The sequence below is a fragment of the Rhipicephalus microplus genome, chromosome X (assembly GCF_043290135.1).
Source record: "Rhipicephalus microplus isolate Deutch F79 chromosome X, USDA_Rmic, whole genome shotgun sequence".
Classification (NCBI taxonomy): domain Eukaryota; kingdom Metazoa; phylum Arthropoda; class Arachnida; order Ixodida; family Ixodidae; genus Rhipicephalus; species Rhipicephalus microplus.
This window is the reverse complement of record NC_134710.1, coordinates 272391345-272405289: the sequence shown is the minus strand read 5'-3', so window position 1 is coordinate 272405289 and position 13945 is coordinate 272391345. Positions and strand designations below refer to the sequence as shown.

Below are 13945 nucleotides of genomic sequence, written 5' to 3'. Positions count from 1 at the left end.
TTTTCTTCTCCGTCTCAACAACTGTACAGCTGATAAACATAGACCTACTCAATTGGACTCCACACTGTTGTGTTACGTAGGTACTTGAAATCGAATAACAGTACTATGGGTGACCCTGAGGACAGAAGAAATTGTCAGTGGTGTTCAAAATAGTGTTTGAGGACGTTGTCGTAAACAGCAATATTGTTTAGTAAATCTGCTGCAACAAAAAGGCAGGGCTTTATTTATTCGTATCTTATTGTCCGAACTCCCTCAGTCCCCAGCAGCTGCGATTGCATTCTCTCGTCCCGACGAAAGCGCCGGAAGCTAAGCAGGGAGGGATGGCAGGGGGCAAGGAGAACACGTCACGCACAGTTCGTGACCATGAGCACTTTTTCTTTTTTTCTTCAAATGCGCCACCTTTTCAGTGTGATCGTGTGCGCACGCGTGGACAAATCGCGGCAATCTCTGTGACGACCCAGCGCGCCATGTTCAAATCAACCAATGGCTGATAGATGGGCTTACTACGAATAATTTTGGGGTTTATTGCGTGATTTGTTGAGAGAAGAGAAAGACATTTTTAGCTGGCTTAGACAATTTATTGTGAATTCCAGGCCACGTGCCGTGCTATATTGTTTGGCCCGCGTGTTGTTGAGAGCTTCTACTGCCGATCGGCGGTGCTTTCTGCCTATGCTCCAAAAGTGTTGCCGGGCCCCTTTAAAGCTCGCTTTTATGTAGAATACCTGCACACAATATCGTGCAAGGCACTGTATCAAGATCAACGAAGTATGCTCTTCCTATCTCCGTTGTACCACTCACTGTACTCCAATCTTCCAGGCCCCGATGTGTTGAAGCGAGTGCGCGAAATGTACATTCCATCAAATTCAAAAACGTTCTTCTATAAACTCTGCTCTGAAATATTGGCGGTAAACACATGGTTAAAAAGAAATCGTATTTTTACTCGTTGGTTAACTGCCTCCTATATGGTGTTCGAGGAACGATTGAACATTGATGTATTAGCTGCAAAGATGCCATACTGTTTAAGATGTCCTTCAGCGAGCACTTAAAAAAATTTTCGTCATTAATTCTCACACAATACGTTATCTTCTACCAGCAGTAATTGATGAAGTGCCATGTGATAAGTTTTTCCTCATGGGTATGCACAGCTTGTGGAAGACACGAATGCGGGACCGCAATGCAGGGCCCACCACCTAGCACACGCTTCATTCAAATGGCCATTCACCTCAAAGACATTTACGACTAGCTAGACTTTAGACTGAATTGGTACTCGATCTTGGAGAGCTGTTCAACCTCACCCCTTTCTTGTTTGCATAACACGATGTGAAGAACTCACGCTGTGTTAGCCATTGAGTGTTTATGAGTAACGCTTGAGCGCTTATTGTCACCATTTGATTGTACTTTGGTTTGCTTGATTTTGTCTTGATTGTGCATATACTTTATTGAATACCATGAAAAAATTGTGGCATAGTTGGTTGGCGCAGCACATAAGGGGCGGGTGAGGTCGGTAGTTTGAGTCCGACTGCAGTCTTTTTTTTTCGCGCAAGTATTGTTTTACATTTGCGCGTCGTCATCGGCGTCCCATGAGCCTGACTTGCTGCTGGTGGTCTTGTCTACCAACCCTTTGATATTTTTTTTTTGTTTTATGAACTTCACAGAATTCGCTAAATTTGTATGATATAGTGTTTTGCAAATTAATGCTCTTAATCGGCGAGACACAGGAGGACGCGAAAAATTCAAATGCAGCTGGCTGCACTGGTTTCTCCGGCACGCACGTCAGGAATGTTGATTTCCACGTTTTATCAAAGTTTCGATGACAGTAAGGAGCACTGCATTGTAGCCATGCTGAATATGCAACAGGAAACTTTTTTATGGCGCTCAGCGTACGTCATCACCTGACGAGGTAACCGGCAGGCCGCTTCAAGATACTGATGTATCACCGTTATTCTCTGTGGATCAGCACTTTATAAACGATGCCCAAGGGCAAGTGCAGACTGCGTTAGTCCATCTACCTGCAAAACAGCTTCTCTGCCTTGCTGAATAACACGCACGGCCTGTGACAGCATGTGAGCATTCACGTAGCGACGGATGAGAACGGCCGTACGTGTTCGCACATAGCAAAACAGCCTGCAATGCAGTAGCTTTGGCCTTCGGAGAACACGTTTCGTAAGAACACTTTGCGGATGCTCTGCGGTTTCATGCATGTGCGTCCGCACATTCCCACGTGAACTGTGCAAAAGAATTTGTTTCATCGTCGACCTTACCCTTCGCGACAAGCAAATCTCGGCAGCAGTACACTTTCACCTTCGACAACAACACGCTTGGCATTGCAATCTATAAAATGCAGTACGCCCAACAACCATAATCCGCACTTCATGCTGAGAAACTTTATGGCGCACACACTCAGATGAAGCTGCAGCGCGTTGGACGGCCACGCTAGCTCCAACCTCCAGGATTAACTGGGCATCGAGAAATCCCTTGAGACAGCGACGACACAGGGTCTCCGGTCCTCCGCGGGGGCGGCCTAGGCCCAGGCCACGAATTCGCCGGAGTTTTCAATAAGGTTGTTACCACCAAGGAGGTTTTAAAAAAAATTCCTGGGGCGGAAATCATTGCCCAGGAATGAAGCCATGCCGATGGCAAGATGGCGGCTACGGCGGCCATCTTACTAGGGACATAATAAAGTATCACCGTTCAGCGATTAAGAACGGAGTGTTTCCCTCGCACGCCCAACGAGTTTGATGTGAACACTTTTTCGCGACGTTTGATGTGGACGTTTTTTGTCACATAGTGCTTCTAGTACGTCTTAGTGTTACTAGTTTTCCTTAGTAAGCTTCTAATTCGAGGCAAAATTTTTACTAACATATCAAAGCCTCTTTGTCTCTAAGTGAGCACCAACAAAAAAGAGCATGTTTCCGACATCTTGGCAGTGAAAAAAGCAGGCTTCACTTTTGCTGGCAAAGCATTGCGGGAGCTTAACCTCCAGCAATTTTTCTTTAAACCTCCTTGGTTACCACCACCGCACATCGCAGTTATACCATTTTTGCCACTGTTTACCTTTCGCAGCCACAGTGCCCATGGCGCTTCCTGTATTTAAAATGGCTGTACGTGTTTAATTAACAAATATAAGCTAATTGACTCGTCAAACACCTGCTTAGTGACATTTTTGCAGGTTTAACGTAATATACAATAATTATTCATGTATTTTAAACGCTTTAAGTAATATTTTGTAAAGTGACGTCATTTCCGTGCGGCGCAGGAGCCACTTCTGTGTGGGGCTGGCTACTGCGCCACGTGGCACAGGAGACGCTGCCTTTTACGAAGCATTCACGTGGATCTAGATGTACTTCCTTAGTGAAAGCATGGGTGGGAGACCTAGTGGTGAAGACAGCAGCTTTCGAGGAATGAGGGTATAGGTTCAAATCCCAGGAGAAGAATGCTGCATTGTTCTGTTTAATTTATTTATGCTGAAGACATATTGGGCATGGCCAGCCGCTCGTGGCGCTGAAAGCAGCGCAGTAGTAGAGTTACTGTATATGCTACCTTAATCCTAAAATGTGATCCTAATGTGAAAATACAGTGGTGTATTCTATTTTAAGCTGAATTTTAAGCCACTAGCGAGCTTACTGTAGTTAAGCGAATCCCGGTCAGTCACAGTGCCCATGGTGGTGTTTGCCAAGGAGTGTCCCCATATTCTGGCTGACAAGTACATACATGTAATACGTGAGGCCGGCTTTGAACAGTGACGAAAGGTGTCGAGAGCCGGTACTGGAATGTTCATAATTATGACTGTGAAAGAGATTCGAAGAACAAAGACAGCTCAGAAGCGAAATGTAGGGGCTAGGAATGCGAACAGGCCGGATAGAAGCGCTTCTACTCGATGTGTATGGAACACATTGCTAAGCAACCTAATGAGGTAGAGCTAGTTGTTTAGGTCGTATTTAGAAAATTAAATGTCAGTTAAAAACAAACGCCAGGCCTGCGCGGAAGGCGCAGCACAGTCACAGCGGAAGCTACAAGAGCGGCCTTTCACAGCTTTTTCTGAACACTCAATTGGTAACTGCTGCAAGCACACTTGCTTAGTACCCACTACGCATTAATGATGATTTCTGGGTAGTAGGCCGCCATTCGCTATGCTATTTTTCACCATTTTCTGAAAAGCGTGGTGTCCGCTCAACACTTGCAAGTATTTCTGTGCCGATTGTTCATGCAGTGGCTGACGACAATGAGGCATTATGCCTAAAGTGGGTATGCGCCACAGTCATTAGTCAACAAAAATAAGCTTTTGTAATGGGTTGGAGCATTCGACGACCTAATCGTTATGCTATTCGCATTGTGCAACGCCTGGTTGTTCTTTTGCTGTACTAAAGCGCTTTATTAGTCATAATAAGGCGATTCCTTTCCCGAAATCAAGCCTACCTAAGGCAACTTTGCGAACAAGCCCGGAGCACCGGCGAGGCTCAGTGGTAGAATACTGGGCTCGCACGCAGCGGACCCGGGTTTGAGCCCCACTATGCCCTTGGTACTAGGTTTTTATTCTGACAGCAGTTGTATGGACACTTTTGATTGGATTTTGCCGCTGGCGTCACCATTATTCACCGTACATGTATGTGTATCTATATATATGAAAACGCAAGAAAGAAACATAATCCAGAAAAAGACTCGGCCTGCGAAATCGAACTTGATGCCTCTGAAACGGGATTGCGAGGCGTTAACCATTGAGCCACGGAGAGGAACGTCCACCAACGGTCAAATGACAAGATTTTTGTGTCTACGACTTACCGCTGTTCGCAGACATCTCGGGGGGAACTATCGTGTTTCTAAAATTACCAGCAAGATAGCGCATTGAGCGCGCGTCGCCACATCGACACGGTGCGGCGGCGTGCGCTCTCATCTCCCAGCATACTTTGCCTCGTCGAGAGGAAGTAGGTTCACGCTCACTCGCGCGCTCTTATCTCGCGGTGGGGAGAATTGTACGTCTTGGATGGCCTTGAGATTTCATAGGAAAGATTTTGTTTCAGGCACAAAGGTCGCTGCGATCGTAGCACAGTCTCTGTTTGCGTAAGGACATAGCGAAGCAACAACTGAAACACTTATTTGCGTTCATCTGTACCTGTGATTAGGTTTCGTGCGTCATTTGTGGGTGAGAAACGCGGGACACGTTTCGATCTGCTTGCCATTCTGCGCATGACCTTCCAATTTGTTGCTATCGCGTTCGTTGCTTCGCCTTTGCGGTAAAGCTGTGACTTTTTTTTTCAGCGTCCGATTGGAAAGCGGTCACGGAGTCTGGGAGTCGAATCCACGATGACTAAACCAGTAGCAATCTGGCGTAGCAGAGACCCCCGTAGCCATGACGCTAAACCATGAATGGCGGAATGTGTATGAACCGATGTTCTAATTTGCTGTTCTGTCGCGTTTTTGCGAGCCCACCGATGCAACAGAGCGGGTTTCCTTACCAGTTTTCGGCGGCATAGTCTATTGTGCTATCAAGCAGGCCCAGCTTTGTGAGCAGCCGTATAGCTGAATCACCACCGAGACTTTTGGACCAGAGATAAGCCACTTGCTTGCAGGCAACGGGACCACCATGCTTCTTGGCCACCTGCGCAGTTTGTTCGAATGAAGTTTTTGATGGACATCGGCGCTGATCATGCATCAAAAACTCGTCCTTTATGCATTCTCTTGAGGGGATTTGAAGGCGAAAGCCATTGTATCTTTCAACTCAATGTATTGACCTTCCCCGTCCTTTTTCCAAAACTTTCTGTTCCTGACATTGCTTTTCACTGCCTCCAGGACCAGGTGCATTGCAAGCTTTCTGCACCTCGCCTGGTTCCACGCCAAAGTTAAACCAGAGTCACACTGCATCCGGGATCCTGCCACTTTTGAACAAGAAATCTACGACGTCGTGCAATGACGTCATATGATGACTTCACATCAGGGTGAGTTCACAGTGACGTCACGAAGACGCCATATACCATGGTTATTTGTGACGTCCTGATGACGTCATGTGGTGGCGCCACCACGTGGTGGTGCTTATTCGCATCTCTCATATTGACGCAGCCGACGGTCGATTTTCGCGTTCATGAGGCTGTGAGGCTTTCACCTTAAAATGACGTTTTCGAATAGAACACAAAAGGGCCCCTGCCACACTTTTCCAGCAAAGCCAGAAAACGCTGCCGATTGGTAGACGAAGCACCCAAAGACACCAAGTCAAACATTATAGCATGGCACGCGGCATAGCATTTAAAATTAATTCTCAAAGTCAGCTAAAGATCGCTCCATCTTCTTTCACACACACACACACACACACACACACACACACACACACACACACACACACACACACACACACACACACACACACACACACACACACACACACGCACGCACGCACGCACGCACGCACAACGACCGAAACGTTTGAACAAATTTAATTGAATCGAAAACAACTTTGCTTTGTCCATCGAAGCGTGGCGGAGCACACCCGGCTCAGTCCGTTCGAATGAATTGTGAAATTTGAACGATGAACGCTCACTTTAGCTTGAGCTGCAATACAGTGCTCGCGGGCCTATATGTACAGTTAGGATAACACAGAAAAAAATGCACTATGGTTTTACATGTAAGTGCTCTTTTACTCGCTGGTGCATACTAAATTTGCAAATAAACTGCGTGACACAATCACCTTAAGCCTACAAAAAGAAAAGGACATGAAAAAAATAGCGCGACTCTTTCTTGACACCTAACCATTGTGATTCATGTAATTTTTTTAATAAGATGAAAAAACTGAGCTCTTACCTATCGTATCCTCATAATTTCTGCATCTTATAGTGGCGGTGTCGCGCAGTGTATTTACAAGATCACATGTAAGACTTGACTGTACTCACGGCATAGGCTTCTTCCCACATGTCGTTCCCGCGGTACATGTTAACGGCCGCCTTCCAGTCACTCGCCGACAGGTAGTGCGCTTCGGCTTGCAGGTAGTTGCCCTCATTTTCTAGCTCCTGCATCAAGTGCACAAGATGTTTGCACTTAAGAAGACAATCATCTCACAAAACAACTTTCATCTGATTATTGAAAAACTAAATGTTTTGGTGGGTGCTTGGTGACCGCGAGGTACAAGAAATTTTAAGCTTACTGATCAGAGCAATGGGAGTGTTGTTTGAAACGGCTGAATGCAAACGTGCGAGGTTCGCACTGCCATACGTGCACATCGTCTGCTAATTTTACTACAAAAATCAAAGCTGACTTGGAGGGATTTTAGTTGCAGTCACGGATGGCTTAGCTGAGTCAGTATCTGATGTGAATCATAAACTTAGTAATACAGGCACTGCGATTATGGTAAAAATCCTTTTCAAATGTCCTGATAGTCGTTTAAAACGCTGAACTTTAACCGTTTGTTTTCTTAGTCTGAGTTACGTTTGAGATACAATGACAGTGAGTAGGTTTTGTTGATGTCTCCTGCGAATTCGGTTGCAAGGGTGACCATAAAACTGCTTTTTCATGTCTAATTAAGCGCGCTTTTCAATTAATGGCAGCGTGACTTGCTGTTATGGCCCCGCGCATCTTATTTTGTAACAAAACGAGAAAAGTCTAACAATACACCGCATTCATGAAAGCTTTTAAGCGAAAGCTTGGGAGCATACCTTAGCGAGGTGTAAGTGGGTATCTGAAAGGAGGTCTGGGTGAAATTCTTTGACCACACGCATCATGTTGTCATACTGACGATAGTTCTTATACATCGCAATGGCCAAATCAGGTTGCTCGATGAACAAATAAAGCCTGAAAAAATAACAGCAGAGCAAGGATTAAAAAATTTTTGTACACGAAGAAGGCACATGAAGGAAGAAAAATTTTTAAAGAAAATGATGAGCACTTGAACTAACTGTACAAAAGACGGGGACTTTGCCTCTTGGTGTCTCTGCTTTACTGGGTCATGGTTCAGAATGTTTCTCAGTGGCTCGCCGCCCTCATCCAGGGCCCCCATTCACATCGTGCGCTATAATTGTTCTTTAAAGATAATCCTAGCTTATACTGGTGTTTACACATTAGCGAAGGCGGCTTAGGAATGTCAAGTAGCAAAAAAAGCTTTGTGGATTAAGCGCTTGATATTTGCGTTAATACCCTAGATGCAACTTACACAGCGCAAAAACTTGAGAGTCGTGAAACAACAGACGGAAGACTTCTCCTTGCATATTTGTGCGTGTGTAATCTATTGTTGATGTATTATTTTCTTGTCTGACATTCACGCTGATTTGTTCGTACATTTTAAAAATACTATAAAGACCATGCGGAGCGTTTGCTTTTTTTTTCTTTTCTGCAATTCGTTTACGATTTACAGTGAAACAGAGTTCACTTCCCCAGAATTTTTCGTGGTTCAGTTTGTTTTCGTCGTGTGGCAGTTACTCCTAAAAATATAAGCCTATCAGTTACTCTCACCTTTCTCACTTTTTTTACCTGTCAGTCGGCATGTTTAAGCACCAACCCATGGTCCGCCAACACTCGAGTCCTGGTGCAAGCGTGCTCGGAACCCTCCTCGTAGCACCTCCTTCGTCCCTCATAAGTAGGTGGTATACTCACTTTTCAGCCTCTCTCAATTTTCCTTGTTGCTCGAGCTCCGACGCCTGTTCCGTGTACATGCACGTCACATCTTCTGGTCTCAGGTGGAGTTTGGCAAGCTGCGCTGACGGAAATTGGCGAGACTGTTCATCTTTCGCGTATGACTGAAACATTACACGCACGCCTCATCACGTTAGCGAATATCTTTCCTTGGGTTTTCCCACTTTCTCAAAAATAGGTGTAAATATTTTTAAAAGAAAACTGTTTTATGTCGGGGTACACCATACCTTCGCTGATGTACTTACGTCACGGAAGTTACGTTGAAGAATATATACTAAGAAATTACAAAGAAAATACTAAACGCGAGAATTTGCAACTATAACGCGGAGTCGAACCAGGAACCTCTCCATACTGAGTGCGCGGCGCGCTTATACCATCACGATACGGAGCGTACGTCGTCTGGAATGCTGACGGCACAACATTTATATACACCATTTGGCGCTCCTCAAAACTTCGAAACGTTAGCGCGTTTTCGTTATCAGTGGCGAAATGGCGCGATGGGCTGGCGTTGAGCGCGCTCTAAAGGTCATCGCTTCCACGAAGCACCACCTCCAGGGAGCACGGTTTCTCCTGTGCGCACGTTTATCAGGCTCGTAATTTGGGAGAGGACAAAGGTTATTCCACACGCTGCGTGGCCACGTTTACGAAAGGAGCGCGCTGCTGACACACGACGCAGGGAGAATTATAACAGTTGTTCGTGCTTGTCCTGTGTATATTTGTGCGATCGTTTTGTGCGTTTTTCTTTCTGTTGGAACAGCGTGCTTTAAGTGTTGTGCAGTGACAGTGCACGCTGTCCTGTGTATGCTAATTCCGTGCGTTTTTGTTTTTCTGCTTGAGGTGTGCGCTGCAAGTTTCGAGCTACTTGCCGTTGTTAATGTGACTTCGCAATGTGTTGCTGTTTCTGAACTACTTCTGTAAGGACGCGTTTCACTTTCATGTTATATCGATTCCTTCATAGGAGGACCAGCCACGTTTTGTCTATCTATTCTGGCTTGCTGCCTGCTAACGCTCATTTATTTCGTATGATATTTGCTTTCTCCAGCAGTTTTCTGCATTTTCATTTCGCGTTTCTTTTTCATCGTGGTTCATTGTCTATGTCTAAGCACGGTATATTTCGCCCCCTATGTAGAATCATAACACTAACAACTAGATTAAGCATTCAAGCTGAGCTGTTTGTATACAAAGGTCGTCTCTGAAACTTTATGGCTGCATTCTTGTAGAACGACTCGTTTGTCAACTACTCAATTACCGCACATAAAATGATCGAAAAGCTTTACCTTCAGTGCTTTATCCCACTTTCCGGCACTATTGTACATTTCGATTGCCTCTTTTATCTTCCCAGCTTCCACGTAGAAGTGTTCCGCCATCTGGAACGTGATTATGAGACGGCTCAGAAGAGGTCACTAAAGCAGAAAAACTTACTGGCTGATGACACAATTGAAACCTGTGCATGCAAATGGTTAACAGCTAGACCCGTGCTTGAGCTTGCTTTTTTTAGTTGTTTTCGAATGACATGTATCTACAGACTGTTATGGTGTGTAGTTTAGTTCTCTAAGTACGGCTTTAGCCTATCTGCAACTAAGAAGGCTAATTCACTTCGTTCGTTTGTGTAAAGAAATAACGTTCTGCACACATTTTGTTACTAGATTGGTAACCTCCGCGTTTTCGCTCTTTCTCCTAATATGATCATCAATTTGCGTACCACTGCAATTCGCATGTCCTCGCTGTACATGCAACAACTGCACTGAGACCCGGCTGCTAGAATATGTAGAATTGGCATAGTTGCAAGAATAGGCAACTTCAAAATTAGATGCACGGGTTCATAAAACAAAATAATGTAAGAAAGAGATATGTACAGTGCTAGTTTGCTATGTCCGTAGTACAGCTTCGTTAGCTCAAACAGGAGGTGAGCATTTCTCGCCGTCCTTCTTCAAAAAAAAAAAAAAAAGATTTCATCATAAGTAATGAATCAATGAAGAAGGCAGGCCAAACCTCGAAGTCTCCGGTCGCGTGGAAGTGTTGAGCCAGCTTGCTCTGATACTGGTTTATTTCAGGTGTGTCGTCGATCACCTCGATGATCTGCACAGCTTTTTTCCACTGCCGTGCGTTGATGGCTGCGTCCAGAGCTTTCACCGTCTTCCTGCATCAAACGGTCGCCTTTGGGCACGTGGCACCGCGCTGGGCACTAGGCGGGAATGCTGTGTATCCTGTTACGGTCGGCACCGAATGAACTCCATGGCCAATAAAACCTAAATTATAGTGCAGCACTATTCGATTTTCAAAAATACTGGACGTTCCTATTTCGCATATAAGTTTAAAGAGCTTCTTTTCTATCGGTGGCTACAATGTGTAAATGTGTAGTAAGGACACCAGTTATAAGCGTTACAGCGTTTTGCTCTCTTAATATTCCAGTTTCTGATAGGTTGATCAGTATTATAACTACAGCGAAACGTACGAAGTGCGAAAACAGGAGAAGAGAAATGATAGCTTTCTTTAGTTAGATGGTAAGTGACATGGCGCACGAACGGGCTGAAGGGGGGGGGGGGGGAGGCGCAAAGTCAGCCCCATGCATTGACATAGTAAAGAAGGGGGTGCAAAGTCAGTCACATATCTTGGCATAATAGAGACAAACCTGCGACAACCCCCCCCCCCCCCCCCCCCTGAATGGGAACTTTGCGCGTGCCTATGGTCGGCGATGCTTCCCTCTGAAATACACATGAATGAAGATACGCTTTAAAATTAACGAGTCTATTTTCCCCACCATTCTTTCGAGAGCTCGTCTCAATTTTTTCAGGTGAAGGGACGACATCTCGGTGGCACCACGCCCATCACCCACCCTGCCTCGATAAAATGGTTGATGGCGGCGTCCAGCTGCCTCTGCGAAACCAAGTACTCGCCCCACTCTTCTTCAAGAGCAACCACGTCGATGGGGTTCCGTTGCCGAGACAGTTCCACGGCTGTAAACAAAGGTAAAAGAGAGGAACACCAATATTATGTACAAAGAGAAGAAATAAACCTGGTAGTAGCATGTACAGGAACATGAAAACACAGCCACAGGCACTCTACTATTTGTTCGCAGAAATATCTGCGATACTATACACCACATACACAAAAAAAGATTTACCATATCTTTCGCTAACGTTTACGAAGGTACAGACAAAAACCCTATAGTCTCACGTGACACTAATCAAGCTGCTGTGATGTTCTCAATCGACCAGATTGTTACTACATATTGTTATTTTTCGTTCCTCCGGACTTCACCACTGGTTCTACACGCAGAGAATTGGTCGTAAATATGTTGATTCATGCTCGTTTTTCCTTTCATTCACGGTGCTGCTTGCGATCATTGTGGCAGCGATGAAACGATAGAGCATGTTCTCTGTCACTGCCCTCGTTACAGCGTGCAAAGGCAGCAGCTAGCTGCTGTGTTAGCTCGCTTTGACGACAGACCCTTGTCAGAACAGTCAGCGCTTGAAATGTGACATGATCTGCCTACGAAGAGAAAATCAGTGAAGGCCTTATTGAACATTTTGCGTGGTAGCGGCATATTGAACAATCTGTAGCACCCCAGCTCACTTTTTTTTTCGCACGTCTATTTCGCTCTTCGCCTTCTTTCCCATCTTTCTTCCCCATTCTCCCTTCCCTTAGAGCAGGATAGCAAACAGAATCCTCCAATTTCTGGTTAAACTCTCTGCCCTACCCTCATTTTATTATCTCTCTCTTCAGTTTACTTCAACATTTGATTCACTATTAATTCACGCTTGATCATCCCGTAGTTAACTTAATTCACATTATTCACGTTTATTCACCTTTTAATACGATTAAATCACCTTGATTGGATTGACCACTTATTCACCTTGTGCAGTAATTGTATCTTCTCATCAATTGGTATACTCTTACTGCTTTAAGGTGACTTTTTTCAGTTCTGACTGTGCTCTCGCCAAGCAGGCGTTTGGCGAGAGCACAGTTTGAAACATTGTAATACAGTTTGAAACGGGGGTTTCAGGTGGTAATGGTTAAAAAACTCCAGGTGGTCGAAATTTCCGGAGCCTTTCACTACGGCGTTTCTCATAATTATATGGTGGTTTTGGGACGTTAACTCCACATATTATTATTATTCAGGTGGTAATGGTGTCTGATGATTAACAGACATTATAACCACCGCGGGATAAGCACATCCCACTTGTTCGTTTACAATAACTTGGCGAAAAGCCCTTTAAAAGCTTCGGAAAAGGATGGCCGACCTTCGCATGCAAGCTTTTTTTATATGATAGAGTGTGTCTTAATGTTTGTGTCCCCACACTATGTAGTGGACGCTGAGTAATATGTTGATCCTCTAATAGATGGCGCTGGGAGTATGCGCACGCCACCTCACGTGGGGTATATAGCAGGGTGGCAGTAGCGAATAAACGGGGCTTCTTGTTGTTGCTATGAGCCGTGCTCGTGTCTTACTCGGCGTCTCTGAATATGGTGTCAGAAGTGGGTGTCCAACGCGGAGTTATGGACGAGACAACCGGTACAGGCGTGGGCCTTCCCAGCTCATGAACGAGACAACCGGCACAGACGCCGGGCCTTCCCAACTCACCCTCATTCACGTCGGTACGTCGGGACTTCACCCTCCATCGCCTTTCAACTTCACCGGCCCAGGAGAATGGACAACATGGATAACGAGGTACGAAGATTACTCCTTCGCGGCCGGAATCAACACAGCCACCGACGAGGGGCAGGTGCGAACTCTATTATGTTGCATGGGTTCCCAAGCACGTAGCGTCTTGTCGTCGCTAGGACTGTCTGCTCTGGAAATGGGCCGATTTGTGGAAGTCAAGGCAAAGCTCACTTCGCATCTTGTCCACCCTATCAACGAGATTTATGAGAACCGCCGATTTCATCACCGAGTACAACAACATGGGGAGTCAGTTGATGAATTTTTTACCGCGCTTAGGAATCTTGTCAAGCGTTGTGGGTACAACAACGCCTAGATCGAAGATCACCTTGTGCGAGACAAGTTTGTCGTTGCATTGTGGAATGAGAAGCTATTGGATCAGTTGTGCCGATGTGCGAAATTTACAGCCGAGGAAGCGTTGTGCCAAGCGCGTGTTCCCGAAGAAGCCGAAAAAGAGCGTCTATTCTGCGAAACTCCCAGTGAGAGCATGGCCTTCGACAGCTTAAACGTGGACGTGGCGCAACGCACGAAGAATGCGTCATCGCGTCGCAGCAAGTAGGTGCAGTCAACTATGTCTACTAGCAATAACTGCAGCCATGATCACCACTCTCAAAAAGAATGCCGAGCTCGCAAGGCCACATGCAATTTCTGAAAGGAGCAAGGTCACTTAAT

General features: G+C 45.4%; 1 protein-coding gene across 1 annotated transcript in view; it reads right to left on the bottom strand.

Annotated features, from left to right (window-relative positions):
- Positions 1-13945, bottom strand: part of Oseg2 (intraflagellar transport protein Oseg2) — a 90819-nt gene that overhangs the window by 32309 nt on the left and 44565 nt on the right. The window contains exons 23-29 of the mRNA XM_037414793.2: positions 11447-11567; positions 10603-10750; positions 9888-9977; positions 8572-8669; positions 7638-7773; positions 6879-6995; positions 5454-5596 (exon numbers count right to left, since the gene is read on the bottom strand). Of these exons, the coding sequence (XP_037270690.2) occupies positions 5454-5596; positions 6879-6995; positions 7638-7773; positions 8572-8669; positions 9888-9977; positions 10603-10750; positions 11447-11567 (853 nt within the window). The remainder of the gene's footprint in view (positions 1-5453; positions 5597-6878; positions 6996-7637; positions 7774-8571; positions 8670-9887; positions 9978-10602; positions 10751-11446; positions 11568-13945) is intronic.